Genomic DNA, 21,488 nt, shown 5'->3' on the forward strand with positions numbered 1-21,488 from the left:
TTTTGGCAAGAACCAAAGTTAATTCTCATTTTTATGAAATATGATTGATTTAAGGAAAATCAAAATTTAGGTGTTAATAGCTATTAAAGTTAAATGGGTAACAACAAATTATTGTAACTTGACGGTGAACAAGTACTTGGGAACAAGGTTGGTACTCATGAAAAGTTAGGAGGATCAGTGAAGAGAACATTCTTAATGAAGTTCAAGGCTTTTAGCAAGGCAATGCTAATGTAATAAATTAAGGACTGCCCTTATATGAACATAAGAAGTGGTGCCGCTTCAACAAAAGTTGGATGAACTTTGTAAATGTTCATGAATGTAGGAGGGAGCACAAGGCCATAAAAGTACTGAGGCATAGGAAATTTCTAACAAAATGTATGTAAATCCACATGTTGATAGTTTGATTTACAAATGGAATCATGGTTCCAAGTTTTATCTACCACTGATTTTGTTAATGAAATTATTTACACTAATTGAAGGTTCAAATCTTAACGGATACCTTCTTGTATGCATGTAATTATGTAAATTAGTGGAGATAACAAACTAAGTAGGGGATTGTTGAAATAGTTTGTAATCATAAAGATGTGTCTCTTCAATGAAAAGAGATGACTCTTCGTTTCGAAAGAGAGGTTAGTGGCAGTTTTGAAAGGAAGTTAGTTTAAATGTGAAGAGTGGTGATGGCTAGGGATAAGGTACCTATTCTCAAGAGTTGTATTGATTTGGTATCTTTGAATGGACGCCAAATCGTATGTTATTGATATTGATGACAACTGTTCACAACTTCACAGATACATTACCCTCTTCGTCTTTTTCTCTTTTTATACACACAACACATTCAACGTGAAATTTCCAAGAGAGATTGAGTAATTGCCGAACTCGTTTTCTCTGCGGCTTTGGTGTATATCCTGAGGTATATTTGTTCTAAACTTGGCAGCAATAATAGTGGGGGCAAATAATACCTTAAGGACATTGATCGTCATCACGCATCAAAGCATCCAGGATTTGTTTCTACTAGTCTATCTTCATCAGATTCTCAAGTTTACCCCAACAGGTTTTGTAGCGACAATGCTGAAGGAAAAACTAAGCATAAAAAGATAGCATCCCACCAATCCATGCACTTGAATTGTAAGGGACGCTTTTGAGGAAGTAAGGGTAAGGGGTAGTTGCTCATGGAAAAGGGAAGGAAAGAAATTAAAAGAATCGTGCTCAATAAATTAAAAAGCAGAAGGTGAGACGGTCAACTAATGACCACAAATTTTTTGTTGCAATTCATTATTTTGACTCCACATTCCCCCTCCTTTTTTTTTTACTTTTGTGTGTTTTTATTGTAAGTTAAAATTAGAAGACAAACTATACAAGATAACTATGTTTCTATTTTTTTTTTTTTTTTTGAGTTATTAAGAATTGAGAAAAGCTAAGATGACATTCCGTGAGAGTGACGTTTCCACGTATACCACATATCCACGTGATATGCTTGTCAGCCAAAAGTCCATATCTGACATGTACGCATCACATATCTGTGTGATATGCTTGTTAGCCAAAAGTCTACGTCTGACATGTACGTACTACATACCGCATGATATGTTTATTTGTCAATTGGATATGTTTCATTAGAACCTTAATTGTGTGAGCCCTCTTATAATTTTGTCTTCTAATTTTAGCTTATAATAAAAACACATAAAAAAAAAAAAGGAATTGGGCAATCAAAATGACGAAACCGGATTAGCAAGTGATCCAGCTTCAACAAACGACATTTGTGGTTGTTAGTTGACTATCCCACCATCTGACTTGGTGCTGTTCCAATGACTTTATAAGTAGACAATGGTACAAATGAAACGATTGGGTCTAACTTTGTTGTAATTTTGTCTTTCACATGATTAAAAGATACATTTGTGCGTCTCGTCACGGTTGATCGTTTTGACTTAATATGTGGAATATACAAGGGTTGTGCGCTTTGGGTGACGTAGACCGTGTCATAAAGTTAAGTACTCTTAAAGCATGGTTCTTGGAGTACAGATTTACTCTGGCCAAATGCTAATCTCTAAACTACACAAAGTGGGAAAGTCGGCCATAATCCACTTTAGTTGTCTCATTCATCACACAATCATGTTGTGCTTGTGGAGAGACTCCATCAGTTACAAGTGTTTGCTGTGTCAAACAAATGAGAATGGTCCCACACTCTTTCGTGCTTCTAAGGCATTGAATAATTTAGGCACATAGCCCTCAATCTTCCATTTTCCCAAATTTCACTACGTCTTTTTTCAAGTAAATGCATTTGTTTTGCCAGCCATAGTAGTTCTGTCTCTTGAACATGTTGTATTATTGCTGCCTTTGTACTTTACTTCTATTTTTCTTTTTCTTTTCTGTCATAGCCTCCTTCCATTATGATTTGCGCATGGAAACTACAAACGGCGCCAATTGATAGGTATTAGTTTACGTATTCAGTATATTTTCCAAATACGCAATTATACGATCATCCATAAATTTCTTAAAGGGTTTTGCTAGCGTGACAGTATGACAAGACGACGGTGAATTGCCAGTCATAAGATCAGAAGTGGATCCACCATGATTGCTCAATATTTTTTTCCATTCATAACACATGTAGTTGAGAGTGCACTGTTATAATATTATACTGTGAGCTTCTCAAATCTCTTTCTTAAATAACATAGTATCTTTCTAGAAATAAGTATGTTAAATGTTGCATTAAGTGCATTGTAATGACAAGCTTGCATGAAATGCATTCTCATGCTCATAAGCTCACCTAACGTGAAGGTGTTCACGTGATGCACCCGTACCTATCGAGTCGACAACTGCTTGCATGCAGCAAACAGAACACTTTATTTTGCACGTTATGCTATTAGTTTGTTTTCCCCACTCAATTCCTATTTCAGTTTGGATGGTCTGTAGTGCTCGATTCCAACAACCTAATCCTCATCTTCATCTCTTTTCTGAATATGAAGCTCGACGATCTTGTCAATCAATATTGAAAGCTGGACTCCATATGATCTTTGAGTTCACATAGTTTGACTTGGGTATGGTTAGAGGTGGCCAATGGGTCAAGAATCCATATATTAACCCACATTTAAGAGCGGGGTTCATATATGGGTTATTTAACAAACTTAAATGGATCATAAAGAGGTCATTTAACTACTTCGGGTAAGATCAAATGGACTTTTCACATACTCAGCCAAAAAGGGTTTACTTTTACGGAATTTTCTTAATAAATGTCTCGGTATTTGTCAAGTAATTAACTAAACAATAATTATTTTCATGATATACGAGGGTCGTCAAGTTCTGCCCCCGCTGGCATTGCCCTGGCAAGTGGAGGGCGGCCCTCACTAGCCAGATCTGGCTTCTCGTCAGCAGGGTAGACATAGACAACCATAGGCTTGCCCTCGAACTTAGACAGGCTCACATTCTTGCCATGTTGATCCTTCAGCGTGAAGGACGGTGGGGCTTGGCCTTTGTTTACCTGCAAGAAGTTTTCAGAAACAGAAACGAGAAGAGAAATTAACCCCTCTTGGGTTGACCTCCGAGTGCTCAAAATCTCCGATTGTCGGACAATGTACCATGGCAAAAATGGTGCTTTTGGCATAGAACGAAGAAGGGGTGCAGGGAGAGGAGGACTTGGACAACTTAAGGCCAAGGAACGAGTGCTTCAGGAGTGAAAGCAGGGCCATCATTGAGACCAGAATCAGACACAGCCCTTCGTGAGGCCGATGAGGGCCGCCCTCAGCTTGCCCAAGCTAGGGTCGCCTTCGGTTCACCGGCCTTGCCTGGGAGAGGCGACCCTTGCCGGGCTCGCCTAGCCCTCGTTGATGGCCTACCCAGTCATTGGCAAGAAGCAGGGGGAAAAAACAAAAATGAAACAAGAAAAAAAAAATGGTAAAAAAGAAAGAAAAAGGAAAAAAAAATTGAAAAAAGGAAATAGCTAAAATGCCATTAGTCAGGCTATTCTTTGAAACAATAAGGGCATTTCAAGCATTTATTTGAAATAAAATCTATTTCAGACCCTTATTTGAGAAAGTAAGGATACTTCCGACCATTATTTGAAATTTTCCCACTTTTAAATTGTAAACTCAAATTCTGCAAAATTGGGAACATTAGGTTATATGGATTTTCATGAAATCTTTTTAAAAGAAAATTCGATCCTTTTTCAAATTTTCTTTTCAAACTATCAAGATAGTGGGATTGGAAATTTCAATTTGAAGTAAGACCAACAACTAATATGAATTGTAATAGACTTTTTGTCTAGATGGGATCTCAACTGAATTCTATCCGTGATTGGAGAAGGTTAATGCATTCAAAACTAGGGTCAAAATGGCGGGGGCTTGCGGCGACATCCAGGGACACCCCTCCTCTTTGGTCTTGACAACTTCCTTTTCCAAATCATGATTTGGCATCTTGTTTCATCGCTTTTGGAGTGTCGTTTGGGTCAATCTCTCAAGTGTTTAGAGATGTCCTTATCTTTCTTCGAAGAAGAAAAATCTTCACAAACGTTCGACACTTTGTGGATCACGCTCTCCTAAGCGTGATGTGGTCCGCATATCATTGGAAACGGACCCAATCGGGGGTCCAGGATTACCACCTATCGTTCTTATGTTGACATGATCACATGACCCGAACTTTAATCAGGTCATGTGGCCGAAAGCAACGACCTTTAAAGTGAGGGTGCTCCGCTGGAATTTCTCCCGCAGCTAAATATCTTCCGCCATAAGTCGGTCTTCGGGTTTTAATTAAAGGAAACCAGGTTCTATGCCAATTCCAGACAGAAATATCACACGCGATTAGGAACCAACAACTTGCAACTGGATATAGATAAAGGACTGTACAGACACAAATTCTGCCGGAATTTAAACAGAGATGCTTACTTTTCTTTTTGTCCGATTGGAGCTGATGTTCAGTTGTGTATAACAGTTTCACCGTTTTAATCCAAGAAAGCAGCATTTACCTGCTGTTTTAGTGACCACTAGATTCATCAAATGGATGGATCGGGTAAGGTTCAAATTCAATAGAAAATAATTCGATCCAAATAGATTCATTTAACTCATTTCCAAAAAATACAAATTTAGTTATTTATATCAAATCCAACTCATTCAAACACATACTCGACCGATTCATATTGCTAAAGCACTTTCATATTTAATCCAATCTAAGAAAATTCATACTCAACTGATAGGAGAATACGGAGTGAACGAGCGCGGGAGCGAATGATGGCTAGAGAGAATGAAAAAGAACCATAGATGTTGGTTGGGCCTAAATAAGTTGTAAAACTCATTTAACACCGATATTATATCGAAATCATATATGACCCAATTACTAAATATAACTAATCTATATACGATCAGCACATCATATAAGGGTTAACAAATGGATTTATGATCCTTTTTTTATAAATCTAGCGACTACTAAACCGACATGTAATAACATGACCTTTGAGGCCTGTGCTCGCGAGAAACATCCAATGAATTTGCATAGAACAAGAGATGCATATTGCCCAATGCAAAATAAATTTCTTGAAGCGTCTCATGTCTCGGAACGCATTTCCAGTTGGCAAGCACTCGTTGGTCCGACGGTGTCATTACTTTAGTACTTAAATTTAGTTACTTTTGTGGACTTTTTCATTGGGAACTTTAAAGTTAGTGGGGCTCAATGTTGGTTTTCTTGACAATAAACTATTGTCACCATTTCCCTTTGCGACTTGCCTTTTTAACAATTTACCAAAAAAAATATTGTTGACTTCAGCTTGGTTTCAACCTAAAAGAGGTCGGGTAGATGTGATATTACTTCTTGAGCAAAGAAATCGAATTCATTGAAGAGCCAAAACTACAAGATATTAGTGGATTTATGTTTTATTTCGATCTGCTAAATATGGTTTCCACCTCCAAATCGGTCCACAAATTTCCCATCTAAGTATAGGATTGTGGAGCAATACGGGTGCCTAAATTACGTCAAAGGCAAAGTTAATGGTCCTTATCCTTAATGTTCCCTTACAGCTATCTAGTACTTTCTAATGTTTGCTCATTTTTGCACTCTTTAAGTTTTCTTTTTAAGGGCTGTATTTTCCTCATATGCTGATTGAACGAAACTTCCTCCAATCATCTTCTATTGATCCGAGAAGACTAGGTGAGCCTTTCTTGTATAATCTAGAATATTCCAAGGGGCGGACAATATGATAAATGTACCATAGTCTAGAGCATTCTTGTAATTAGTGCAAGTAGTTGGTAAAGGGGCAAATGGAATCTCCACCATTAGATTGAGGAGAAATGCACAGTTGTAATTAGAGGAGTCTCTCTTTATGTAGGGGTCTCCTCTATCTTTCCATCATTTATATCATCTCATAAGAAACACAATTTTAGAGCTTCACTTTCTAAATTTTCTCCCTTTACGATACTTGTGATTTGGGTGAAAAAGACTGACTTGGCAAGAAATTGTGAAGGCCGCATGGGTAAGGGTTCTCAATATCAACTGACCTATAACACCTCAGAATAAATTTACAGACTGATAATATTTTCCAATGATGACAAAGAATTACACTAGCCCCCTTGCAAAGATCATCATGAGCCTTGTGAAAGACTGCTTTTGTGATCAGCCTCAAAGCAGATGTTACAGCTTCGAAAGATAGTTCGAGTTAGAAAGACCAAGATATGACTCGAAACTATGTTCGGTGGTGATAGCATCCTCAACATCCGATGGAGTCTTAATGGTGAATGTCGATGAAGTAGCGGAAGCCGTCGATGGCATGGTGGAAGTTGATGCCTTGTCTCTAGTTTTTGGTTTCTTCAAGGTGAAATGTAGAGGTGGTCCGGCCAAAAGTATGGCATCAATGACAGCGATCCCTAGCGACCTTGTTTATGTAAATGGTGGCATGGCTATCGTCGAAATGAGTCAAATGACAACTGGTGATCTCGCGGCTATGGATGAAACGTAGTATTTCAAACCAATATGGACTCGAGGAGAGCTATAGTCCGGTGATCTTGCGATCATGATGGAAACCTAGCATCTGGGACTTATCCAAACTTGAGGACACCATCTATACTATCCTAAAGAAAGGCATTTAGTTTAATTACCCAATGTTTTGAAAAGTGCAGGAAGTGCTTAATTTAAAAGCATCAAGTAAGTGAGAGGTAAGTGCGATAACTTAAACGAGAGAGATTTTTTTTTGCTTTTGCTTCAACCACATAGACATGCACATGTGCTAGTGAAGTTAGACACATAAGAGACTGGGGTTCTAAAGGCTTAAGACTCCTAGCTTGTTTTTTTTTAGTCATATCATATCTTGGTTTTTGTAAATCAAACTATGTTGGATTGTCATCTATGCAGTCCCTTTTGTCTACTTTTATGGCTTGAAATATGTATCTTTAAGGAGATAAGCTGCAAAAAGAAATGAATATGAATTGTGGGAGCCCGCCCACCCACATGAATTTAGGACCCATGAATACGCGCAATTTATTTTTCATCTCAATAAAATATTTACAGGCTTAGAGATTCGGATCTCCGAGTTGCGAGAGACGAGTTGGTGGAGAATGTGATTGAACGGAGAAGGCATCCTCATTTTTTGTCACAAACTATGTAATAAAACCTACCTTCAAAGTATTTTAGTGTTGAAATTAAGGAGTTACAGCAATATTCCATCACTTTACATGGACTTTCCATAAGATCTTTCTTACTAGGGGGATTCAAATAGTATCACATGAGCTATGTTATTGCTCAACAAACGTGATGAAATATCTTTTATCTGATAAAAAAAAATTGAGTTCCTAGTCAAGATCCTCTCGTTTGTCTTCCGCAAAGATGAGGTTATGCCAACGGAATTGCACCTTGTTTTAAAAAGTGATTTAACTTTGGCAATTCACATATAATTGTAATATAAATTTGAAGAAATTTGAATTGGGTGGTGACTAGTTATATCAAAAAAATATATATATAGGAAATGTCTAGTCAACGGCACTAGAGCACAAAGGAAACGCCAAATACCAGACACAATTCGAGCCGGATCTGGTGCCCTAAAAGCAGAGAGAGAGAGAGAGAGAGAGAGAGGATCTTGAAAGTTCTTTTTGTGATTCCATTGTTATCCATTTTGAATTTTTGGTTGGAGACTTGGACACTTTTAGACGGAGCTGATGCTTACTTTTCTTCTTGTCGGACTGGAGCTGATGTTCAGCTGTGTATAATAGTTTCGTGCTTTCAATCCAAGAAAAGCCGTGCTTATCTAGTATTTCAGAGACCACCAAATTCGTCGAGTTAGATTTGGATCGAATCGAAAGTGACCCTATTAAAATAGACCCATTTAACCCATTTCCATGCAATGAGATTTTAGGGATCTATACCCAACTCAATTTATACCCAACACATAACCGACCTGACACATATTACTGAAATACTTTTATATTTAACCAAATTTAGGAAAATTCATACTCAAATTGAGATGAGAGTGCGGAATGTGCTAGCGCGAGAACGAGTGATGGCTAGAGTGAATGAAGAGAAAATCATAGATGTTAATAAGTTGTAAATTCATTTAGCTCACATGATATGTCTAAACTCATTTATGACTCCTTTATTGAATATAAATAACAAATTTAATAGCCCAGCATATCATTTACGAGTTATATATATATATATATATATATATATATATATATATATATATATATTTATATATTTGGACAAGCCTACCGCTCACTAAATTGACAAGTGATGACATGATCGTTGAGGCCTGAGCACGGGAGAAAACATCCAATGAAATTGTACAGAGCAAGAGATGCATTTAGCCCAATGCAAAACAATTTTCTTGAAACGTCTCATGTCTCTGATTTTCCTTTCCAGTTGGCGTGCTCTCATTGGTCTGACGGCATCGTTATAACAGTACTTAAATTTTGATACTTTTGTCTTTAGTGTTAGTGGGGCTCAATGTTGATTTTGTTGACGACCGACTTTTGTTGACTTCAGTTTGGTTTCAACCTAAAAGAACTCGGGTAGATGTGATATTGCTTCTTGAGCAAAGAAATTGAATTCATTGAAGAGCCAAAACTTCAAGATATTAGAGGATTTTGCTACAAATAAGTTTATTTCTATTTGCTAAATATGGTTTCCACCTCGAAACCGGTCCACAAAGTTCATATTTATGTATAGGATTGTTGAGCAATTGTGGGGGCCTAAATTAAGTTGAAGGCATAGTTAATGGTTCATATCCTTAATTTCCTCTTACAATTATCTAGTACTTTCTAATGTTTACCCATTTTTGCACTATTTAGGTTTTCTTTTTAAGGGCCATATTTTCCTGTGAACGAAACTTCCTCCAATCATCTTCTGATTGATGGGTTACAAGTTGTGGACATCACCTACTTGCAAAACTAATTATGTACAAATGTGGTTGATGTTTATGACTGCAATTGACCAATCAAAAGGGCGATTGAAGGAAGTTTCCATTGGTTTGGGGTTTCCTTCAACCAGAATGGGAGGAAAACATGGCCCTCCTAAAAATCTTTTCAGTCCGATGTGTTCCTTTTCAAAGCCATTTCCTCGACGATCGTCCTACTTCTTATACGTTGGAGGCAGGATAAGAAGCACATCTATGATTGATGGACTTTAATCTGATCTCTGTAAGTCATTAATCAAAACTTATAAATTAAAGAAAACACCTATTAAACTTAAAAGTTAGATCCTTCAGTTCATAGGGTGAAAGTACGTCTTTAATTTACTCCTCAAATAAATGACATCAACATGCTTAAAACTAACACTGCGAATTTAACTTGATGCCTGACTCCCCCAAGAAATCGTAGTCTCAAATCACCAAACTTCTCTTCACTTTCTTGTTATTACACGCCTAATCACTGATCCAATTCACCGAAGCATCCATACCCGTTGGCGGGTGAAGCCAAATAATTATTAAGGGCTTTATTTTTTTTGGTCTTTTCTCTTCTTTATGTTTTTAGGTTAAAAGCTATACCTCATATATCGGTTATTAAGAGATTGTAGCCATTAATAGCAGAGAAGAAGATAGAGAACAAAGGAAAAAGGGAAAAAAAAGAGAGGTCGTGATGGCTTTGTGAGTGTTTTCAATCTCTTTGTTCCCTGATCTTGTGAGAAGATTACCATTATATTCCTACTTTCTTCGAGTCTAAGGGATTCGCAAAGTTATTATACGCAAAGACATAGCTCAAATTTGGGCAAACTTCAATAACAAATTCACTGTGTTCTTCCAATTATGTTATTTTGTTATCATAATCTACCGTGTGAATTGTTTGCTTCCATTATTTTTCTGAAATCAGGGTGTGATTCCTAGCGCATCCATCCACCAAGCCAAAGTTGCCCTTTTGTCTCTACCCACCACCACGATTTACGACAACACTATCTACTCTCTCTCTCTCTCTCTCTCTCTCTCTCTCTCTCTCTCTCTCTCTCTCTCTCTCTCTCTATGATGAGAGTGATGAGCCCCAGACCTATGCTGCATTTAAGCTCAAACCCATATTTTGGTAGGCCTGTCAAACAAGTAGGTAAGGTCATAAGTGGTTCGTCCTAAATTGATACATTTAATCCGTTTATGACCTATTTATTTGTAGCGTAAAAATCTCAACCCATACTCAATCTGACCCAATCTGTCTTGAGATTCACTTTTGGCATTAAAATATGTTTACGGTGTCCTAGTTGTCCCCACCATAATGTTCGTGCTCTTCTTGGTGTTTTACACGAAGAACTTGGATAATGAATTAAATGAGTTAGTGGTAGTGAATAGGGCCGTGAAATTTTGGTCATTCCATTTAGAACCCATTTATGGTTGGCCTGTGAAATTTTAGGCAATACATTTATAATTCATTTCAAAGAACTTGAGCTAATGGATAGATTATAAACCAATTTTGATGTCTAATTCTTGATAGACTGACTGAGGTTTCTTGAGTTTGAGAGTCGACCATGGAATCCAATACGTGAAATTCTGTTTGCAAAACTAAGTTTTAAACCATTTGACCGATTAATTATTACATGTAGCATACGTACTACACTTGAACATGAGAGATTTTTGTGTTGATCTTACATTAACTTCATTGAATCTAACGGTCCAGGTTCAGTTCAGTATATGTACTAGGTTTATCAAGTAATTTATTGCATGACACGGGAAACTGAGAGACTACTGGAGAACTCATTGCCCATATAGCCAATCAATCACACGTTAGGTACGGTCACATTCTAGTAATAATAAAAAAAATTGGAGTCCGGCTGGTGCTTAATTTTGTACCTTACTTTCTCCCTTCTCTTGACGCATCATCAGCCTATGAGTTGCAACGTGATGCAGCACTTTTGACATCTGCCACTAATTAATGATTAAATCCAATTTCTTCAAATTAAGAGAAGATTTTCTTCTTAATTTACCCTCTTTTGGTCGGTTTTATGGATTAAGCAATGCTAGTGAGATCTTCAAAAGTTGAGATTCGTTTGGCCACATGTGATGTAAGAAATTTTGTAGACCTACTGCTTCTTACTAACTATTTTGGTGTTCTAGGAATATTTTTAAGCCAAATAATTTCCAATTTTTTTAATAATCTTTTGGGAGTTTAGATGACGACGCTTTGGTACAACTTCGTGCCGGCCATGAATATAGAACATCAGGCGATTAAAATACGCCATAAAATTCATATATTAAAACAGTAGATGACATGGCGATGACTTGGCTATAGTTTATTAAAATCCACGCAATGAGCTTATAGGTTCTAAACTCCTTGTTTTGATTGACTTTATCTCTTCCACTCGTCTTCACATTTTTCATCTCTCCATCTTTCAATTTGAATCTTTTTTCTTTTTTTAGTTTGTGGGTTGTTCTTCTACGTCGATTTCAGATCAGCGGATAAAAACTATCTGGATTTCCACATTTAAATGAAAGATTCTGTTAATAAGTGTCTTTCGAGTACTTGTTAAACATCTAACTAAAGAAATTTTGTCATTTTCAAAGCATTGTTTTTCTCGTGTTATGCGCAATGAATACATTGGAAATTATTTTGCCGACAATGATAAGAATACAATTTCCCACAACACAATGTTTAAAATATTGCTACTTGTATAGCTGAAGTCGGGAATCTTAATATTTCATTGCTAAACGACCTTCGTAGATATCAATCTCCTAATGCCACTTGTGCAAATATATATATATATATATATATATATATATATATATATATATATCTTTTTGCACAAGATTTTTGTATGGAGACAACAGTAAAAATTCCAATCTTTCCACTGCAAAACTCTATCGTTCTATGCTCAAAAGTGCTAAATTTTTTCCGTGCTTGTAAATTTCAATAACTATTGGTAAGTATCAAAGATGCCTGTTAGTAAGCACATGACCAGTGACTTTTTTTCCTGGTAATTTATTAGTGACTTTCATGTTTATTTGTCAAATTACAATTTTTATATCGATTGCAAATTAAAAATTTTTGTATAGTTTACTAACTTTTATTTGCGTGCTTTGAAATTACAATCTCTCATATAAAATCAAAGATCTAAATCAAAGTGATTTACTAATAAGTTTTAGGTTACCAATTTTAGTTTGATTTACTTATTCACGTTTAATTACTTTTTTATTTATAAATTTTCTATGGGGTTATTAATCTTTATTTTCCTTGGTTAGCAATCTCTAATATTTACTAACTCTTTTTGAAGATTACCAACCTAAATTAGTGTGACTCGCCCAATTTTCTTCCAATAGATTGGGTTACATACTGTAACTTCAATTATTTACCGATATTTATATTAATTTTTTGTTTCAATCCTTTTTTAAGAAATTATCAACCTTAATTAAAGCAACATTCTGAACTCTCTCTAATTACGTTATCATATAGTTTTGGTTCACCAAACTTTTATTTGAATTACTTATGAAGTTTTTTTGCTTTAACTTACTAACTTTTCTTATCTTTTACCAATTTTTATTCACCTTTCTTAATTAATCCATAAATTTACATATGAAAATAAGGAATTTGATTTAAGTGAATAGTCATGATTACTTAATAAACTAGTGTTTGATTACCAACTCTCACTTGAATTAGTTATCAATGTTTACTTGAACTTTTTAATATATCGACTTTTGTATTTGGTTAAACGTTGGGAAAAAAATATGGTATGTCACTAAATAAAGGTTGGTAATTCTATATGATAGTAACTAGTAAGTAAATTTATGGTTTTATTCAGAAACTTAAATCAAAGTTGACAAATAATCACATAAACGTCTCTTTGTTAGAGATAGAGAAATTGGCTCTTTAGGAAAACCCAAATAAACATTAATGCAACATTGCTTGATAATTTAATCGTAGACAATGGTTTGTTAATAAGGAAAATACAAGTAGTAATCCAAAATAAAAATTGTTATATTGACCAAAAAAAAAAAAACTTATGTACAAGCAACTCAAATAAGAGTTGTTAAATCAAAAGTAGTTGGTCGGAGAAAATTAGGTAATTTCGCATAATAGTTAGTTAATTCTAAGGCGTTACTAAGATAAATAAATAAAAAGTGATATAACCTTTTATTTGTTGAAAAAAAATTGTTGATATAACTATGAGTATGTTTTTTTTTTAATCGGAATTAAGAGAAGTTGGTAATTTAAAATAGGACAAAAAAAGTTCGTTGGCAACCAAGTCAATAAGAGTTAGTAAAGCAAATCTAATTGGTAACTTGATCGGAGAAAAGTTAGTAGTAACTCTCATTAAGGTTGGAAGCTTAAAAAAAGAGTGTTGATATGAAAATCTTGCAAGCAAGTAAAATGAAAAATAGCAACTGAAAAATTAATTAATAAATGTAACAAAAAAACATATAGATTTTGGTGGGCAACTCAAATGAGAGTCTAATTGCTAATGCAATCGGAAATGTTTTTGTAAGTGACACAAATAAAGATAGGCACGTTGATGTGTAGAGTCCGCCCTCTCGTCCCTTTCCCCTGTAATAAAAACACATGGTCGGCCGTAGAAATCAAGTCCTATGGCCCAACGACACTAACAACACACGAGCTGTCGTCTTCTTTCTCTTTTTGTCCAAACTAATATCACCAAATCAAATTTCTGCATTTTGTTGTAGACCGTTTGTAAATCTCTACGATGAAACAACAAGTTCTAACACGATCTTGATGTTCACTAACGCGTTTTAAGTCATAGAATCATATCAACTGCTTTTGAGAGACTAAATTTAATACGATCCCGACGTCTCGGATTTACCATAGCCCCCCGGAATTCGATGAATCAAGTATACACAGTGGGTGGACACGAGTTCTATTTATTGTGAAAGAAATCTAACCATTTAAATTTTACCTTACTTTTTTAGTAATGGCCAAGTCAGTATGACCGAGCATATCATGAATCAGAAAAATATCGTAAATTGATTTTGAATCGTCGGATATGAGGAAACCCATAAAAGATCGGCCGTTCTTAACGATTCAAATTGTATTTAGTATGTGTTTTAGGTTGATGCAATAATTTTGGCCCACAAGAAGAAACAATCTATGTGCAATGTCCCTTGCCATGAAAAGAAAAAGTAATTCTTTGCCGTCGTTTTCTTCAACTCTCTCCGAGCATCTTTAGGAGAACCTTCCCTTTGTGGTCGCACACTAACACGTTATCTTCATCTCTCTACTCGCCTGGAATCTTATATAACCCTACCTTTTTTCCAGCTTTTATGCCACTCTCACTCCTGTCCAAGAAAGAAAATATGGCCACCCACCACCCTCTGGACCTCGACCCCACCGCCACCGCCAACGACTTGCTCGCGTCCTCCCCACGATCCGAGCACCACCACCCCCACGATCTCCACCTGCTCGTCCGCTTCATGTGCAGCTTCGGCGGCAAGATCCTCCCCCGCCCGCACGACAATCTGCTTCGCTACGTTGGCGGCGACACCCGGATCATCGCCGTCCAGCGCGCCACCACCTTCAACGCTCTCCTCAACAAGCTCTCCAAGCTCTCAGGCACTAATCAAGACCCTATCTATATAGCCATTCTGATCTTACGTTCATATGCTTTAGAAATTACATATGTTTTTGATTGATTTCTTGTTATCTGGACTATATCGTATGCTTCAAATTCAAGAATTTTTTTTTTTTTTTCAATTATGCAATTTGTAACGATCTGGTTGACATGAGAAAGATCTTGGATTGATCGAACCAGTATCATAGGCCAATTCTGGACTTATGATGACTGTTTAATTTGTTCGTAATAAATAATATCGCGTTTCATGATAAAAATAAAGTTTTTTTCGGAGGGAATAAGAATAATCGGCCTGCTTTGTCTGTTTTGCTGTCTCCTTCGTTGTGTCTTTCATTTTTATTGACGAAATACTTGGTTGGAATATATTGTGTAGGTACGACGAACTTCACAGTGAAGTACCAGCTTCCCAATGAAGATCTGGACGCCTTGATTTCGGTGACGACGGACGAGGATGTAGAGAACATGATGGAAGAGTACGATCGCGTCGCCCACAATCACAACCCGCGGTCGGCTCGGCTCCGGCTCTTCCTCTTCAACAAAGGCGACGAGTCTCGAGCCAGCAGCATCGGCTCGCTCCTCGACGGCTCGTCGAACCGCGACCAGTGGTTCCTGGACGCCCTCAACGGTGGCGGCTCGCCTCCTGGCCTGGGTCTCGAGCGCCTCCGCTCTGAGACCTCTTCGATTCTCTCGGAAGTCCCGGACTACTTGTTTGGGCTGGAAACTTCGGAGGACAACCAGCCCCGCGAGCCCAAATGGAAGGCCCGGAGCAGTTTTCCCGATTCCGTCTCAATTTCGGACCCCGGTTCGCCCGCCCCGGTCCCCAATTCGCCGTATTGCTCGACCTCCTCAGCGTGCGTGCCATCCATGCCGGACCTTCCTCCGGTGAAGACAAAGCCCGAGAATCCGGTTCCCAAATCCGATCCGCAGGAGAGTCAGAGTATCGCCGAGACGGGCGAAACCATAGTCGTGCAGCCAGGCGGGTATCCAGGCAATCCCGCGGGTTACTACGCCCCGGTTTCTCACTATTCCGGGCCTCCGATGCAGCCTATGCCCTTCTATTACATCCGGAGCCCCATGCCTCCCAGTAACATGTCGGTCCCGCCCATTATGGGCCCAGGACCTTATGTCCAGCAGTACCCCGCTTCAGCGGGTCAAGTACCCATCGGCTACCATCAGCCCGCCCCGAGCCCGGGTCAGGTGTTCGGCGGAGTGGTGAGGTCCGTGGTTGCTGATGGCATGAGCCACCAGGTATACTACGGGGTAACCAATGGAGGCATGGTGCCGACGTATCCGCCGGGTACGGTGGTTCCGGGTCCGGGCGGAGAAGATGTTCAAGCAGTTGCAGCGGAGGCAAAGCCGGGTCGGATCTCCCAGCAATCATGACACGGAATTATTGGGTAGAGAATATTATTAATTTTTTTTTTTTTTGGAGGAGGGGCTTTTCCTTCTATCTGATTATTGGGTTGCATGTGTTTGTTGATTGCTTTATTGATGATATGAGCTATGGAACGCACTATAATCGACCCGTTGGAGGGGACAAATGGAAGGAAAGAGAGAGAAATTGTCCATAGCAGTATGCTGTACAACTGTGTTTTCAATTAATTATATATAAAATATATATATGTTTATGTGTATAATATGTGGTTTAACATATGTGATATTAAATTATCCAATACGGGAAAAAGTCACTATAATTTATGATGTAACACTTACGTTTGACCTATGCTCGGGCCAGCTAGGAGCCATGTAAAGCATCGGAGCTCGCCTTACATCTTCTAACCAAAGATCTTATGTTCGACAACTTGGTTTTGTCAAGTTTTATTTAACCTAGTTTCCTGTACCTTTGTTGTTTTAGATTAATCGCTAGCCTATGCAATTTTTTATTTTTTATTTTTTTGGTTTCTTAACATGCCAATTTAAGTGGTCATGGGCAATCATGCAATCAATAAGATGAATCACTCAACAACAATAATAATAATAATAATAATAATAATAATAATAATAATAACAATAATAATAATAAAATTCTACTCATGCATTGGGCAAATTTAACACATGACCTAGTAATAACACTCTCGATTCACAACCGTGTGAGCTATGCACAAAAATTTTTTATAAAAAAAAAAAGGAAAGTCTTTCAACTCACTTAAGAAACTCTAGATGATATGCATTAAAACTAGAAAACTAATCCTATCATGAAATGCAAGAAGAGTCTAAGAGGGTGAATGATAACCATTATGTTCCGGAAATAGATTTCTAATTAGAAATAGTTTTTTCTATTTTTGTTTCTGGATGAGTTTACGTGCAAAAAAATGTATTTGATAACGATATAAAATTTCTACTTTTGAAAAATGTGTCGGTCAGCCGGCGACCGGCGGCGGAGGGGCGACCAGGCGGCGGCGGGTGGTGCGGAGGCCGGCGGCCGGCGGCGGCGACCGGCGGCCTGCCGGGGGGGTGGTGGTCGGCGAAGACGGGTGTTTGAAAAAAAATGAGATTTCTATTTCTGTTTCTCGGAAAAGTAGAAAATTATTATTTCTCATTTCTTCTTCAAATCTATTTATGAAACAACTTTTTGTTTCGGAAATGGAAAAATAGAATTATGTTACCAAACGAGTTTCTGTTTCGGAAATAGGTTTGCAACAGAAATTTTGTTTCTGGATGGCTTTCATGCACCCCCTAAATCCATCTATTTCCGTTTTTCAATTTTTTTTTCTTAATGACATTATCTAAATAAAAAAAAATCAAATCTACATGCTAAAAAATAAGAAAAAAAATGATAAGAAAATGATGTTGCCGAAACCGAGGCTTACGCATCTCCATCATCACCTGTCCTGCAAAAAGAGGTTAGGGCAATTCCAAAGGCATATGAACGTGTCTTCACAGAGAAGCCGGTAGAGAATTTATTTGAAGGGACTCAAACGTTAGCCGCCATTCGAACGCAATTGGCTCTATCCACGGGCCCACGACCTACGTATCCTCGACAACTCGTGTCGGTTTTCATAACAAAACTTGGAAGCGGATCCTACAAGAGCGATGCGATTACATCGTACGTGATGCCGAAATGGCCGAATTCATGACGACAAAGACAGAGGGCATCGAGATCGGCCTGGGGGAGGCACCAACGGACCGAGAGAGGGCTGAACGCTTCCTGCTTGAACCGAGGGCGGGCTGAACAGCGAGCATTCAACCCACTTCCAAGCTTAGAAAAGACCGAAAAGCATGCCTCTGGAGCAGTCCTGCACCAACCGCTAAATTATTGGATTTGACGAGATCCACCCAGGTATGTGACCTATCAAGTTTATTATTTTATTAAATATTTTTCGCGCATATATTTGTTACATCCAATTGGATTTCTAGAATCCTTACCTTTAAACCTTAATAGATGATTGAGATTTGAAAGGATCTCTTTTTATGAAGAATGGCTATTGCATTTTTACGCTTCCATTTCTTCCACAAAATCACAAGAGAGAAAAAAATACACGCTCCATCATAATTATTATAGAGGAGAGTGGTGAAAATCCATACTCATAAGAAGATATCTGCTCTCTCATCGAATCAACAATGTCTTCTTTTGATTCGGTTATGTTTATTTATCAATTTATTTTCATGTGATTGAAAGATCCAATAAACTAACATGTGGTATCGGAGCAGTGGTTTGTTCAACGCACGGATATAGTTATAATGTTTATTATGATCCTTCATCTCCTTTTATGATTGATTCATGGTATTTTATTGATGATGGAATAAACATATGGCGATAATCGATTTTTTGAGAATCGTATGCAATCATGTGTTTTATTCGTTTTGTATCAACGACACATCGGAAATTGTTGAATACTGTTGTAAATTTTGGTTATCGTTCATGTGATCCGACCATTAAATGACCTAATTTTGTGTTGTTCCCTTTTCTTTTGATTCGGCAAGTATTGCTAATGCATAAATCTGTTAGAATAATCGTGATTGTTTCTCAATACTTGCTTATATTCTTTTGGCAATTGGGTTGTGTTAAAACTATAAAGAAGACTCTAGTATGTCGAATAAAATGTATTCTTTATTGCAGTTCTAAATTGTTTGAATAGTAATTGGCACAACGGAAGATTATTGTTTTAAATAGATTTAGATTTTGATAAGACCGTCTTATTTTATGCTCATTATTAAATTTGTAACTAGCCCAACGAAAAGTTAAGATATTTAATTTCGAGTAGAATGATAATCTGATAACCGGATAGATTGCAAATATGACATTCAAATTAATTTTACCCAACAGTGATTTTAATTTGATTTTTTATTACCTTATGAAATTTGCTAGTAAATTATGAAAGAATCTATTTAAAGTGTTTATGGCCGGCCCAACGGAAGGCTATAGATAATTTTTGGATTTCTTTTGGTAAGTATTTGTGTATTTTACCTTTCCATGTAAAGGACTGTTTATTTTTCAGTTTATTGTGATGATGAATTAAATCATTTATTTGTTTTTGTGGATTTCCTTAAAGATACTAATGTGCACAATTTTACTAATCTAGCACACAACCCTACTGCTATTACGAGTTATCTTTCCTTCATTGAACCATTGAGTGGTACAAGTTTTACGAGCTGAAAAGAGCAAATAAGCCTCATTTTTTGGGTCATGGACTTAGACTATGCATTATGTATTAACGCTCCCGCTGAACTCACGAATGAAAGCTCAAATAAGCAGAAATCTGCTAATGAAACGTGGAAGCGATCCAATAAGATATCTTTAATGATCAGCCCAGTCTTGCCCTTGTTGTTAAGGGTAACAAATTCAACCCGTTGTAATGCCCTAGAAATCAACTCGAGCTTGTACAAATGGATCATGTTCCCTATGCATCTACAATAGAGAGTCTTATGTATGCTCAAGTATGTACTTGCCCGGACATAGCATATGTGGTTGGGATGCTTGGTTGTTACCAAATAAACCCAAGAATGGGTTGTTGGAAAGCAGCTAAGAAAGTGATGCGCTACTTATAGGATAAAAAAGATTTTATGCTTACCTACAAGATAACAAATAGCCTTGAGGTTATTCATTATTCTAATTTTGATTATGTTGGATGCATTGACACCAAGAAATCCACATCGGATTACATTTTTATGCTCACTGGAAGACCCATCTCATGGAAGAGTGCAAAGCAATCCATAATTGTATCTTCCACTATGGAGGCAAAGTTCGTGGCATATTAAGAGGTAAGTTTTCATGGTTTATGGTTGAAAAACTTCACTATGGGGCTTGAGGTAGTTGATACTATTTCGAAACCATTGAAGATTCACTATAACAACCAAGCTGCTGTTTTCTTTTCGAAAAACAACAAGTCCAGTGGTGCATCTAAACATATTGACATTGTGAGAGAAAGAGTTGAAAATCAAATTGTGTTCATTTAGCATATTAGTACGAAAGTCATATTAGCGGATCCCATGACGAAAGGCTTGCCACCCAATCTCTTTGGAGAACATGTTACTAACATGGGTTTGGTTGATAGCCTTTATTTTATACCATGGTTTTGGATATATTTTGTGATCATCTCATGTAATGAATTTTCAATTTATGGTTTGTTGCTTCTTGTTATATGTGCACATTTGAAGCCTTTTAAAACAAACAATTATGTATGGACCTCATGAACTTGTTTATACTATAAAACATTATTATTCATGACTATTAATCCATTAGATGTTGTGTTTGATGTTTGTGCTGGGATAGTAACCGGAGAACGATACTTGTGGCATCGAGCATGGATATTGGCTTCGATTCTTTATGTATAAATGTCAAACATGACCTTACTTGAGGGATGTTTTATATGCCCGATTATATTGTGCTAAGCCTCATGAATTAGATAGATAATAGAAACTTTGGCCAAATGGGAGAATGTTCGATTTGACGATATCCACCCAAATATGTGGCTTATTAGGTATATTATTTAATTAAATATATTACGGGCATATATTTGTTACATCTAATTGGGTTTCTAAAACCCCGATTCTTAAGCCTTGATGGACGGTTGAGATTTGGCAACTTTAGGATTAGTCCCATTAGTCCCTCTATATAAGATCTCTTTTTTGTGAGAACAGCTATTGCATTCTTAAGCTTATGCTTCTTTCAGAAAATCACAAGAGAAAAAAAATACACCCTCCATCATAATTATTATAGAGGAGAGAGGTGAAGATCCATACTCATCGGAAGACATCTTCTCTCATCGGATCAACAATGTTTTCTTTTGATTCGGGTTTGTTTATTTATCAATTTATGTTCATGTGATTGAAAGATCTAATAAACTAATAGTACGAACGAAGGTACAAATTAAGGTGACTATGAACTATTTACGTCTTCTAATGATGATGTCAAAATAGAGAGTTCATTCAGACGAAAATGGAAAACCGCCCAATTAAGCATAAATCTTTACTCGACTAGGTGCTTTTGATAAGTTTTCCGGAAACTTTCGAGGGATGAATGTATCAACGAGTGAAATTGTTATTGAGCTCATATCAAGAGGTAATTCACAATATGAAAAAACGATGGG

The 21,488-nt window shown here is 37.1% G+C and overlaps 1 protein-coding gene and 1 long non-coding RNA gene across 3 annotated transcripts; both read left to right on the forward strand.

The window, feature by feature from the left end:
* Positions 1 to 1,382: 1,382 nt before the first annotated feature.
* Positions 1,383 to 19,544, forward strand: LOC125316719. Its single transcript, XR_007199807.1, has 3 exons — positions 1,383 to 1,502; positions 4,183 to 4,185; positions 19,534 to 19,544. It is a non-coding gene; the product is annotated as an uncharacterized LOC125316719 (long non-coding RNA).
* Positions 14,639 to 16,495, forward strand: LOC115739831. Of its 2 annotated transcripts, XM_048285847.1 has the most exons (3): positions 14,639 to 14,939; positions 15,332 to 16,355; positions 16,421 to 16,495. In XM_048285847.1, the coding sequence occupies exons 1-2, from the start codon at positions 14,651 to 14,653 to the stop codon at positions 16,339 to 16,341; spliced, it is 1,299 nt and encodes a 432-aa protein (XP_048141804.1). In that variant the 5' UTR covers positions 14,639 to 14,650; the 3' UTR covers positions 16,342 to 16,355; positions 16,421 to 16,495. The 2 variants fall into 2 exon arrangements, with proteins under 2 accessions (XP_048141804.1, XP_030528970.1); XM_030673110.2 differs by having other exon boundaries at positions 14,640 to 14,939; positions 15,332 to 16,495.
* Positions 19,545 to 21,488: the final 1,944 nt, after the last annotated feature.

This window comes from Rhodamnia argentea, chromosome 9 (genome assembly GCF_020921035.1).
Source record: "Rhodamnia argentea isolate NSW1041297 chromosome 9, ASM2092103v1, whole genome shotgun sequence".
Taxonomy (NCBI): Eukaryota; Viridiplantae; Streptophyta; class Magnoliopsida; order Myrtales; family Myrtaceae; genus Rhodamnia; species Rhodamnia argentea.

What these genes read in the sequence shown, in the direction of transcription:
- LOC115739831 (XM_048285847.1), top strand. Translation starts at nt 14,651, where the DNA reads ATGCCACTCTCACTCCTGTCCAAGAAAGAAAATATGGCCACCCACCAC. An exon ending in CAAGCTCTCCAAGCTCTCAG is followed by an intron (nt 14,940 to 15,331) that starts GCACTAATCAAG and finishes TATATTGTGTAG; the next exon opens with GTACGACGAACTTCACAGTG.